The following is a 13,006-nucleotide window of genomic DNA, read 5'->3' on the forward strand; positions in this document are numbered from 1 at the left end:
CGAGCTGTCTGATTGCTGAGATCGGGAACGCGAGCTATCCAACGTGCTGATCGGTTCGCGAACTGTCCGCGAGCTATCTGAGATTGTCTTGTTTGCGAGGTGAGGTTGAACAAGCCGAGATCGTCTGAGCTAGGATCAGGAACGCCTTGAGCTGAAGCTGATCGGGAACAGATTGCAAACAAGGATCGGGATGTAAGGTTTCGCGATCGAGATTAGGATGGTTCGCCGGTAAGGATGTTCACCGATTAAGGTTATGGTTTTAGGCGGTTTGTTTTAGCTTAGTAATTTAGATTTTATCGTGTTGATAACGTGTTGTGAAACTAGAGAATATAATCTATGTTTCTGTATTATTCATAAACATAAGGAGTCATTTATATATACATAATTACACCGTCATAGAATAATGGAATGACTAAAGAAAGGAAATACAAATATGGAAAGAGTACAAATCATAATCTAATAAGGAAAAAGAGTACAAATCATAATCTAAGAAGGAAAAGGCAAGATGTCGATTCTCTCTCTCTCTCTCTCTCTCCTCACGGTCGATTCTCTCTCTCTCTCTAGCATTGGGCCGGTTATGAACCGGGCCGGTTATGAACCGGGCCGGTTATGGACATCCACAATATGATTTATAACAGAAAACTAGTAACAAACCTAGTACATATTAAAAGTTTGAATGGTAACCAAGGGAATGAAGAGGAACACTACATTCCTTAGTATTCCTTAAAAAGATTACAATTCATGAGGAATATTTTGTCATCTTCATTCTTTCTGATAGAGGGCGGAAGCTAAGTAATCAAAGATCAAGGGTTTGATCTTGGGACAGGTAACGCGTTTCCGACGTAAATCGAAAACGAGAACGATAGGCGCGAATACTCAAAGCGTGGGTTTTACATCCCTCCCTAGTATCTATATATATAAGAACTATAAAAGCCAAAACCCTAAGAGATTTGTAATTCCCTTAACTAATAGGAAAACATACTTATTCGTAAAAAGGAAATAAAGCCGACATAAGAAAATAAAGAAATACGCCTAAAGCGGTGTAGTGGCGTGAACGTCATAGATTAGTGGTGCTGCATCAGGTCCCCCCGGGTGTGAAGGATTCGACCACGAATCCGGATCATCATTGTCACCATGGTACGGAAAGAGATGCTTAACATTGAACACGTCAGACGTACGAAGGTGATGAGGGAGGTGAACTCGATAAGCATTGGGGTTGATTCTTGCAAGCACTTCAACTGGTCTGATCTTGCGGTTGTTGAGTTTGTTGTACTCCCCCGCCGGTATGCGATCCTTAGTGAGAACGACCCACACCAAATCTCCCGTCTCAAATAACAACTCGCGTTGTTTCTTATCAGCCGCTGCCTTGTACTTGGACGCAGACGCAGTTAAATGTGAAGAAGCCAATTGGTGAACCTTCTGTATCTTAGAAACGAAATCCACAGCTTCCCCGTGAACTCGCGTTTGATCAGGCAGGGGCGTGAGATCGAGCGGACCACGCGAAAGAACTCCGTAAACAACCTGAAAAGGGCAATAACCAAACTCCTATTTAAAGCACGATTATGTGCAAATTCGGCTTGTCCAAGCTTGGCATCCCATGACTTGAGATTGTCGCCGACCAGACAACGAAGCAAATTTCCGAGAGATCTATTAGTAACTTCAGTTTTCCCATCCATCTGGGAATGATATGAAGTACTCATATCCAAGCTTGTGCCCAAAAGCTTCCATAACGACCTCCAAAAGTGACTTAAAAACCTTGTATCCCTATCTAAAATGATGGAAGTCGGTAGGCCATGTAAGCGATAAATTTCTCTAAAAAAAAGCACAGTGACAATGACTGCATCTTTCGTGTTTTTAAAAGGAATAAAATGAGCCATCTTGGAGAATCGATCGACGACTACAAAGATTGAATCATTGCCTTTTTGAATGCGAGGAAAACCGAGAACAAAATCCATGTTGACGTCCGTCCACGGCTGTGTCGGGATTGGTAAAGGAAGATAGAGACCGGCATTGGAAGCCTTCCCTTTAGCGAGTTGACAGGTCCTGCACCGCTCCACAAATCTCTCGACATCTCGTCGCAGAGACGGCCAAAAATAAGACGTAGAGGCCAACTGTAGCGTCCTGTCCCGACAAATATGCCTTTCATTATTGAGTTCCTGTATGATTTTCAACCTCAAACTGCTTTCTGGAATGCAAAGACGAACACCCTTGAATAGGAACCAATCGTGCAACATGTATTCGGTGGAGATACCAGAAGATGCGTCTTCGAACAAACGGCGAAAGAAAATATCTTACGTATATAAATCAGCCAAAGAGGCAAATCCGATAACTGTAGCGTGGACCTCGGTGAGCAAGGTATGCCGACGACTTAGGGCATCTGCGACGTGGTTAGTCTTACCTGATTGATACCGAATGGAGAAAGTGAACTGCTGCAAATATGCAATCCATGACGCATGTCTCGAAGAAACCTTTGCTTGGCTATCCAGATGCCGCAAGGCAACGTGATCCATGAATATAATAAATTCGCGGTGAACAAGGTAATGGCGCCAATGTTTGATTGCTTGAACGATTGCATAGAATTCAACATCGTAGGTACTATAACGTGAACGAGCACAAGCGAGTTTCTCACTATAATAAGCAATAGGCCGGCCTTGTTGACTCAATACAACTCAATACCGCCCCAATTCCTAGCTTGGACGCATCACTATGGAGCTCAAAGGTAGTCGAGAAGTCCGGTAACACGAGAATAGGTGCTGTCGTGAGTTTGATCTTGATTAATTCGAACGCTGCAGTTGCCTCCGGAGTCCAGTGAAACTTGTTGTCCTTCATGCAGCTAGTGATAGGTGCCATAATGGAACTAAAATGATTAACAAACCGTCGATAGAAGGATGCTAGCTCATGAAAACTACGCACTTCGGAGACTGTTTTGGGAATGGGCCATGATCGAACAGTCTCTACTTTGGTTTGATCCATTGATAAGCCGGCAGAGGAGAATACGTAGCCCAAAAAAAGAACCTCTGGAACCCCGAATTCACACTTCTTGGGCGCCAAACAGCTTCTCGGCGCGGAGAACCGTCAAAACCTCTCGGATATGGATCACATGCTCGGTGAAAGAGGAGCTAAAAATTAGTATGTCGTCAAATTAGACGACCACAAATTTTCCAATGAAAGGGCGTAGAGCTTGGTTCATGATCCGCATAAAGGTACTTGGTGCATTGGAGAGGCCGAAAGGCATTACAAGCCACTCAAATAATCCTTCACGCGTCTTAAACGCTGTCTTCCATTCATCGCCCGGTCTGATACGTATTTGGTGGTAACCACTTTTGAGATCAATTTTCGAAAAAATTGAAGCAGAACCAATTTAATCCAATAAGTCATCGAGTCGAGGAATCGGGAAACGATAACGAACGGTGATCTAATTGATGGCTCTGCTGTCGACGCACATGCGCCATGATCCATCTTTCTTCGGGATGAGAAGCGCTGGTACTGCACAGGGAGAAAGGCTCTCACGAACATGACTTTTACGGAGGAGATCTTCGACCTGACGCCGTAGTTCTTCATGCTCGTCTGGACTCATTCGGTAATGAGGTCGTTTAGGTAGAGTTGCTCCTGGCACAAGATCAATGTGATGCTGGATGTCACGTAACATGGGTAAACTGGTCGGTAAATCCTTTGGAAAGACGTCCCGAAAGTCGTCCAGGACCGTCGCGATATCTTTGTGAATTGTTGGAGAAGGAAGATGAGTCTTGGGTGAAGCTTGCATCAAGACGAATGCTCGGCCTTCCGTTTGTAATTCTGCTCGTAAGGTCTCATACGAACAGATCAAAGAGATCTGTTTTGGTGGAGGAGAAGGAGATGGGTCGCTAGGAGTAGCAGGGATCGGTAGCATGGGGTCCTTCGAAGGTAGTAGTAGTATATTATGATTGTCCCAGGTGAACTGGTATGTATTATCAGCTCCGTAATGAATGATTTTCGATCATATTCCCACGATCGTCCTAACAAAAGGTGGCTTATGTCCATTGTCGCGATATCACAATAGATGCAATCTTTGTAATGAGGATCGATCGAGAAAGAGACCAAGGCCCATTGAGTAATCCGTACCGTAGTGTTTTCATGTAGCCAGCCGAGAGTGTAGGGTGATGGGTGAGTCTCTCGTGTAATGCCGAGTTTGTCAACCGCATATTCAGAAATAACGTTCTTGCTACTCCCGGAATCAATCACAAAGCTACACACACGATCCTTAATAGTCCAGGTGGAGCGAAAGATGTTCGTACGAAGCCACTTTTCGTCTTGCTTTCGTGGAGTAAGGCAAGTGCGGCGTAGGACAAGTAAGTGTCCAATATCTCCAGCGGTGGGGTGAATTTCGGCGTCGTCATCGAGGGTGTCTTCGGCTTGGGAGTCGTAAACTTCCTGATCATCAATTGTATCGTCAAGAAGAAGTCCACGACGTGTTGCGTGAGGGCAAGCCGTTTGTCGATGGCCTTTTTCTCCGCAAGAATAACACCGGAGAGCATTGGGTCGTGTAGACCGCCGCACCTGTTGTTCTTCCTGAATTGCCGGTTTAGTCGCGGAGGAAGTAGTATCACCCGTTTCTTTTTGTGTGGAGACGGTGCTTCCTGTTTGTTCCTGCGTCCACGCTTTGTTTACGGATTGCGACCAAGAAGACGGTTTAGATTGCTCCTCAAACGAGGCCGCGCGCCGATGTGCTTCACCAATTATTGTTGGATCAAATCGGGCCATTGAAGTCTGCAGTTGCAGTCGTAATCCCCCAATGAAGCGAGAAACAAGTTGAACTTGACTATCATGAATCTCATTACGAGTTAAAAGTAACGCAAATTCTTCTGCATATTCGTCCACGGTACGATTACCTTGCCGGAGATTTTGCAACCTCGTATACATGGTATGTTCATAGTTATGTGGTAAGAAGGCTTGCCAAAGATGTTTTGTTAGCTTTTCCCATGATTGAATTGGTGCTTTGCCCATGCGAGAACGAGTTGTTTTCAGTTGTTTCCACCAGGTTGCGGCATGTCCTCGGAACCTCATGGCAACAAGAGAAACACGACGAGTCGGTGGCACCTGTTTGAATTCAAAGATTTCGTCAACTGAAATCAGCCAGTCTATGAGATCATTACCTCGTAATCCACCATGAAATTCTGGTATGTCAACCCGAAAGCTACGTTCCCAGCAGTTGTCATAATTTTCATGTAGTTGTAAGTCCTCAAAGTAAGCCTGTCGGTGGAGCTCATCCTCATCATCAGACATAACCGGTTGTGTTCTGTCGTCGACCCGCTGATTATGACGTCGGTTTTGTTGCCGATGATGTTGTAATGGAGCGGGGAATTGTTGCTGGTGTTGTGGTGGAAGGCGTTGTTGGTTGTGTGGTGGAGGTGGGGGAAGGTGGTTTGTGCTTGTCGTGGTGGTGGTGCATTAACGATCGGTTGGCCTTGAAGGTCGACCCGATTTGTTAAAGCGGCGGTGAGGGCATCTAAGCGAGCGGTCATGGTGTTGACTGACTCGCTGAGTTGTTGGATGGAAGTTTGTGATGCTGTCATGGATGTAAGCGTCACTGTCTGCATCTCAACAAGTAGGGTTCGTAGTTCAGTCCATTTTGTGGTTGATCCTTCGGTGTCGCCACCTCCGGTTCCCGTTTTCTTTGTCATTGAAAACGTGAAATTCCTTTCTGAAACGTTCTGATTCTGATACCAACTGATAGAGGGTGGAAGCTAAGGAATCAAAGATCAAGGGTTTGATCTTGGGTTAGGTAACGCGTTTCCGACGTAAATCGAAAAAGAGGACGATAGGCGCGAATACTCTTCACAGTGCTTGTGAAAGCTCTTTAAAACAAAAATCTAAATTTGTCATTCAATAATCAAAGTGTGGGTTTTATATCCCTCCCTAGTATCTATATATATAAGAACTATAAAAGCCAAAAACCTAAGGGATTTGTAATTCCCTTAACTAATAAGAAAACATACTTATTCGTAAAAAGGAAATACGCCTAAAGCGGTGTAATGGCGTGAACGTCACAGATGAGTGGTGCTGCATCACCTTCTCATTCTTTTTTTTGTAGAGAATTATAATGCAAATTTGTTCCTTATACTACAAAAAAAATTCTACATTGATAGCACATTATTATAGCACGTTTTACTGAAGTGCTATCGTAGATGATTTTGAAATTTCTGTATTATATAATAGCATTAAATAAACGCTATGATAGAGAAAAACCTAAAATATCACTTAATAAATGCTATTTTAAGAATTACGTGAGCGGAAAAAATAAAATCACCGGTTTCACCAATACTTAGCGGGAATTTAGATTTAAGCGCCAAAAATATTATTTAAGCGGCTTAATAAAACTACGAAAGACTTATAATAGCATTTTTATAATGCTAAGAAAATCTATTTGAACCCCTAAACCTTAAACATGGTTTTAAACCCTAAACACTGAACACAACCCTTAAAACTCTAATCTTTTTATATTATAACTTCAAATCTTAAAATTAAACTTAAAATTTAATCTTCTTGATCTTAAACTATAATTTCCTAACCACGTATCCTTAATCTTTAATCAATCTCTATATCCTAAATCATGACTTCAAATATAAATTATACATTTTGTGTAAACATACAAAATTATTAAATGATGACCAAAATGATAATCTTGATATTAATCTAATATTTCCAAACTTGAATATTAATTCTTAAAATAAATATCAATTTATTATGTTCAAAAATAACTTTAAACTTAAATTCCAAAGTACAAAATATAAATTTTGAAATAAGATATAAGTAAGAAAAATTATTTAAAAACAAATCATCAAAGATTGAATGACAAAAAAAGACAATTTATAAAGAGTATTTTCTTGCTACGATTTGGCTACAAAATGTTTTGTAGGTCTTTATAAAATAGCCACAAAATTGCCACGGTTTTTTTGTACATGCTTAAAACCTTAAACCCTAAAATTCTTTTAAACCCTAAACCCTAAATATAAACCTTAAAACTCTATTCTTTTTCATAATTTAACTTAAATGTTAAATTTAAATTCATAATTTAATTTCAAATCATAATTTAAACCCCAAATACTATATTCCAATCCCTAAACTATAAACATAAACACTATACCCCAAATCATAAATCTAAACATAAAATCTTATATTTTAAAATTTAAAATATTAAACTTTACTTTTAGATCTTATCTTCAACCCAAATCCCCTTACTCAAAACTTTATATTCCATATACACTAAACTTTACTATACATACAATACTCTAAATATAAACTTCAAAACTAAAATTTTGAAAATTTAACTACAAATCTTAGACCTAATATTCTGATACACTCAAAATTATTATGTTCAAAAAAGAAAACTCTAAAATTAAATTATAAACTCGAAAATACAAAATTTTATATAAGATATAACTAAGAAAAATTACTTAGAAAACAAATTATCAAATATTTAAGAAAAATTTGTGAACATGGATCATCTCTTTTGAAGAGTTGTTCCACAGATGGAGGATCACCAGTTTGCATGGATAATGTGGTACATATGGAAAGGAAGAAATAATAAAGTCTTTAGTAATCTGGATGTGGATCCTCTGGATACCATTAAACTGGCAGAAACGGAATCAAAACTCTGGGCTGAGGCACATATATTGAATGGCAAAAAGAGAACTCCACAGGTAGAGGCTACGACTCTTCCGTCAATTCTAGGAAGATGGTGTTTTATGGATGGTTCCTGGAAAGAGAATGATATTTTTTCAGGTCAAAGATGGTACAGTACCTTAGAAGGAATTGAGGTATTGATGGGGGCAAGGAATGTCCGGGATTCCCTCTCTCCTTTTCATGCAGAGATGGAAGCGTTACTATGAGCAATGGAATGCATGAAAAACTTACGATAATTTCAGGTTACATTTGCAACGGATTGTTCTCAATTGTTATATCTCTCAACGCCTCTCTCATCTTACCACCACCGTGTCTCCTCCTCGTCTCACCACCACCGCGTCTCCTCCTCGTCTCACCACCACCGTTTTCCCCCTTGTCTCACCACCACCATGGTCAACGTTTCTCTCTCTCTCTCTCTCTCTCTCTCTCTCTCTCTTTCTCTTTCTCTCTCTCTCTTCGTATCTGTGTATCTCCTTCTCTCTGTTGCTCTATTACGAATCTGATTTTGTTTTTTTTTGGTAAAGATAGCTGGAGGAGCCAAGGTTCATGGCGGCTGGAGGAAGCAAGGTTCATGGCGGCTTGAGGATGCAAGTCTCGTGGCGGCTGGAGGAATCAAAGTTCATGGCTGCTGGAAGAGGGACAAGGCTATGGAGGAAGCGGCATGAGTTTTTTCTTTAGGTTTAGGTTTTTTAGGTCTGGTTAAGTGAAACCGAGTTAGGAAAATTGTAGTGGTCTGATTTTATTTTTTAATTTCTGGTTTAGTTTTGTAAACCAGAATTAATCTGTAAACCAAATTTAATTTATTAATAAAATTTATTTTATTTTCAGTTACAAAATAATTTTCGATTTAATTTATAATTATTTAACTTTTAACTAATTAATCCTAATTAAATATTCAAAATAATTTTTAATTGTTATATTTCTAGTTATAGCATTATATCAATGTCATTATATGTACATCATAACACGAATCAAAAGCTACAGTTAAGTTAATAATATCATATAAGTGTTGCTATCTTATCTGTATATTTCGTAGCGTTCAGAAAACACTATCGTAGGAGAGGTACCTATGATTGTTGCCGCATATATAGCATTTGTGAATTCGCTATCAAACATCTACTATAGCATATTTCTCGCGCTAACAATGTACATATTTCTTGTAGTGTTGTTAATTTTGATTAGGAATCCTCATTCCTCATCATTCCCAAAAATTTATTCCTATTCGTTTTTTTCCTATTCATTCCTAATGTTCCTCGATGGTTACCAGTCACACCCAATAATTATTTTTAAGGTACATAGTATCCTAACATAGAAAACTTACGACAAGTGTGGTCTCTTCTCTCTCACTTTTGCTATGATTTGTTTACTTGGGCGAGAGTCGGAACTATTAATTGGTATATATACTCGTGTATATAGTAATACGTACGGTCCCTTAGTTACATAAAGAAAGATGAACATATGGTTTTGTGATATGTAACACTATTAAATAGCAAGTTGAAACATGGAATCTTGAAGAGAGTGAAATGCACATGCAAGCTAGGAACTTATGTGAAAGATTAATAAACTGCTAACTATTGCTCATATCTGATCTTCTTGTCGGTCAACTTCGTTCGCTGTAATTATATGGATTAACATATTTTTTGGGGTGTAATTATATGGATTAACATATGCACATCATCATATGCATGCTTAAAAACTAAGATGTATACATACTGCATACACTGTACTTATATCTTAAAAAATTAAGATCAAGCATCCAATTGATGCATCCAATTGATTATTTGAAGTTGTAGATGTAAAGATTGTCGATGTTTTCACTATAATTGTTTTTAAAAATGATACACCAACTAACAATAAGATTAAGTTGTAAACATATATATTATATTTGATTGAGATTTACTAAATTGCACTTTTAACAGTTCATCAAGAATTAAATTAAGACGACGCTGTTTGGACCAACTTGTTGGATTGAAAGTTTGATAACATATTTAAGAAAGGTGAATTGGACGAAACAAAAAGAAACTGGGAAAAGATAAACTAAATTAAAATTAAGATCATGGGTCAAGCGTCACTAGGTCAAGACGTTCACATATCCCTTTTTTTTTGTCAACACGTTCACGTATATTATACTAAATCACAAGTCGCCTGACGAATCAGGTTTTGACATTTGACAAATTTTTACAAAAAGAAAATTAAAAAAAAATTGAATTTTTTTCGCCATCTCCTATTTTTATGCAATCCTCAACTACCTAAAAAATTCTTTATTTTCTCTGAATTTTAATACCACGTTAGTTACTTTTTTATCAAACTGTTTTCTTCATCTCTCCTATATAATCTGTAAGTGTACTGGCTTTCTTCTCTACGTTTTATCTATTACCAAAAAATTTTAACTTGTGATTGAATTATCAAAACCAGGAGCATCACATTTTAAAAGGAAGAAGTAAGTGATTCATTGTTATTATAATGATGGCAAATTATGAGAAATCCGTTCCATGTTTTCCTGCAACTAGAAATCTCCTTCTTCTTTTTTTGTCACCACAACTAGAAATCTCCTAAAGCACGATATCAATCTATAGAGGAAAAAAAGAAACATATGAAGAAGAATATATTTTGATAAAAGGTAAACGAGCTTCTATTATTTCAGTAGGAAAGAATCATATTGTTAAACTGTTTTCTTACTGTGCAACAGGTTTTACACCAATAGGTAGATTGAAAACATCCTCAACATTCGATAGTGAGCAATTTGGTACTTTTTCTATAGTTTTAGTCTTTAAAATATTCAAAAATACAATTGGTTTATGTAAGTTTCACATTTGTAGGAGCAAGATCAGCATGAAGATAACCAAGTTGCTTTGGTCTAGTGGTATAGGAGCTCCAACTGGAGTGTCCGTCCCTGGGTTTGAGCCTTGGCCACTGCGGAATTTACATGTGGGCTGCAGCATCCGAGACCGAAGACCGTTACACGGTGAACCACATGGTGACGCCCTGGCAGCGTCCATACTTACTTCGGTCTCTAGTCTGGACCACCTCGGTGGGGCCAGGATACTCGGTTAGCAAAAAAAAAAAAAAAATCAGCATGAAGCATCGAAGATGGCATAATCAATGCTCCATTGGATGATGGGAGACAAAATTACCAGAGGTATATATTAGCAGCTACATATTTATATTACTGCAGTTTTTTTTTTCTCAACTACTGCAGTTTTTTCAACACACAATATTCTTTCAAATATTTGATATTTCAATAAACAACAATAAGAAAGTTATTTTTCTATCTACTACATCCTCTTGATTGCCATAAATAATGTTCAGTGAGACAATGAAATTTGCCAGGTGATGTTATAGTTATCTAAGATAACTTTATGAAGTCTTTCTAGATTATATATTGTCTAAGATAACTTTTTGAAGTCTTTCTAGATATATATATAATTTTATATAATGGTTATGTTTATCTTTTTGTGTGTTCGATCTGCAAAATAATGTGAAACTATCCATTTATAACTAACTGTAGTTACCAATTTATATTATATCCAACTTAACATTTTTCAAAATATTTGTAAGAAAAAATAATTCCATGTGAAGCATGGAGTCAATACTAGTAAAGATATAACACCACACTTGAGGTCACATGCCATTTGTAGCATTAAAATATTTAATTATGTATCAATAGTGTATAGAGAGATGGTCATGTGCATCTATCTATACAATATTTACATTACATATAATAAAGTGAGACAAAGCATTTGGACAACTTAGTTTATTCTGTAGGTAATTATTTATGGCATAGTGTGTACTCTAATCACCGTAAAATTCACTTAAATTTTAGTAATAACAATCATGTAACTGATAACGATATAGGTATCTCGTAATGTGTAAATTTTCCTGTACGTTATTGACAACATATATTCTTTCTTATGAAAATAGTTACATCAATGGTAACAAGTAACAAATGTCTTTCTCATACAAATACGTATTTGTCTAGGGATTAACCACACATATATATTTATATAAATGTCTACTAATTAAGTCGTAGTCTCGTAGATTGTAAGAAAGTGCGTAGATATATTGAGATCAAACTTGACTACTAAGTAGTTAATTAATAACTTAATAGTAAGGTGCTCTCTGGCGCATGTGGTACAATGACGGGACTTGGTGAAACTCCTTAATCCGGTGTTGTATAAGGTGATTGTTTATTTACATCAAAATCGTTATGGTCATATAGTTATGTTTGCATTTGTATATGATTATGGTTAATTAATATCCTTGTTAATGAATGTATATATATATACAAATAATCCAACATATCTGAGTGATTTAATTTTATATGTATCTATATATTAATATAATGTGTCAAATATTGAAACGAGAAATGTTAACGTCTCTAAATTACTATATGCAAATGAGTTTTAGTAAAATTGTAATTACTATGTTCATTTTTTTGCAGCATTATCAAAATATATATTAACCCCCTAAATTGATAGAATATCTGTTTGATTATATGATTATAACTTTCTGTTTCGTCAACCTTCATTTATAAACCTTTTATTTATCATATATATTTAAATAAATAAAGAAATAAGAGGAGAACATGCGTGGGAAGAGTTAAAGGAACATAACATGGTCCTTGACACACACACTCCCAAATAAAAACGAATATGATCCACAAGGCGGAAAATAAAAGGAAAAACTGATAAAAACAAAAACTACAAACAAGAATGAAGTAAAGAGACAGCAAAAAATTCAAGAGAAAAGACAAGCACCCAACTGTATTTTCCAATCTTGTGAACATTTATACTTTTCTTAAGTCTTACTCTTATTGCTATCACTAAATGGTCCATATTGTTTTTTTTTTCATCGCAGTTATCATTCTTCAAAACACCCTAGACAATTAATGAATGTTATAACTAAGCAGCTTGCAAATGTATATTGTCACCTGAGTGAAAAGAATCACATCTTTTACAATCTTAGTAATTAGGTTTTCTGAATCGAGACAAATTACTTCAAGTGTAAGATGAAGAGCAATGGTTTTTATTATAATGAGGAGGTGATGGTTTGTATTACTTTCAACAAAGTTAATAGTGATGATAAGTTGATAACAATTAAGATAAACTAAAAGATGTTGAGTTAATTAATTACGACAGTGGAACCAGATCTGGATCTATACCACGTTTCGATCAGGTCAGAGATCTCACCACATGATGATAGACCAATACAAGATACATCTATGTAAATTAATATACGTTAAAACGATCCGGCTACAAATTGCAAAAATGTTGAAGACAAATTACATAATTCTTTATCTTATACTGCTAGTTAATATTTCTGAGTCTTCCAAAGCAGAACAAAA

At 37.0% G+C, this 13,006-nt stretch overlaps 1 protein-coding gene across 1 annotated transcript; it reads right to left on the minus strand.

Moving 5' to 3' along the window:
• Positions 1–1,032: 1,032 nt before the first annotated feature.
• Positions 1,033–2,850, minus strand: LOC106323405. Its single transcript, XM_013761540.1, has 2 exons — positions 2,677–2,850; positions 1,033–1,521 (listed from the first exon to the last, which is right to left on the minus strand). Exons 1-2 carry the CDS (start codon positions 2,848–2,850, stop codon positions 1,033–1,035), a joined length of 663 nt encoding a protein of 220 aa, XP_013616994.1.
• Positions 2,851–13,006: the final 10,156 nt, after the last annotated feature.

The sequence above is a fragment of the Brassica oleracea genome, chromosome C2 (genome assembly GCF_000695525.1).
Source record: "Brassica oleracea var. oleracea cultivar TO1000 chromosome C2, BOL, whole genome shotgun sequence".
NCBI lineage: Eukaryota > Viridiplantae > Streptophyta > Magnoliopsida > Brassicales > Brassicaceae > Brassica > Brassica oleracea.

What these genes read in the sequence shown, in the direction of transcription:
- LOC106323405 (XM_013761540.1), bottom strand. Translation starts at nt 2,850, where the DNA reads ATGGCACCTATCACTAGCTGCATGAAGGACAACAAGTTTCACTGGACT. An exon ending in CCAAGCTAGGAATTGGGGCG is followed by an intron (nt 1,522 to 2,676) that starts GTATTGAGTTGT and finishes TGCCCTTTTCAG; the next exon opens with GTTGTTTACGGAGTTCTTTC.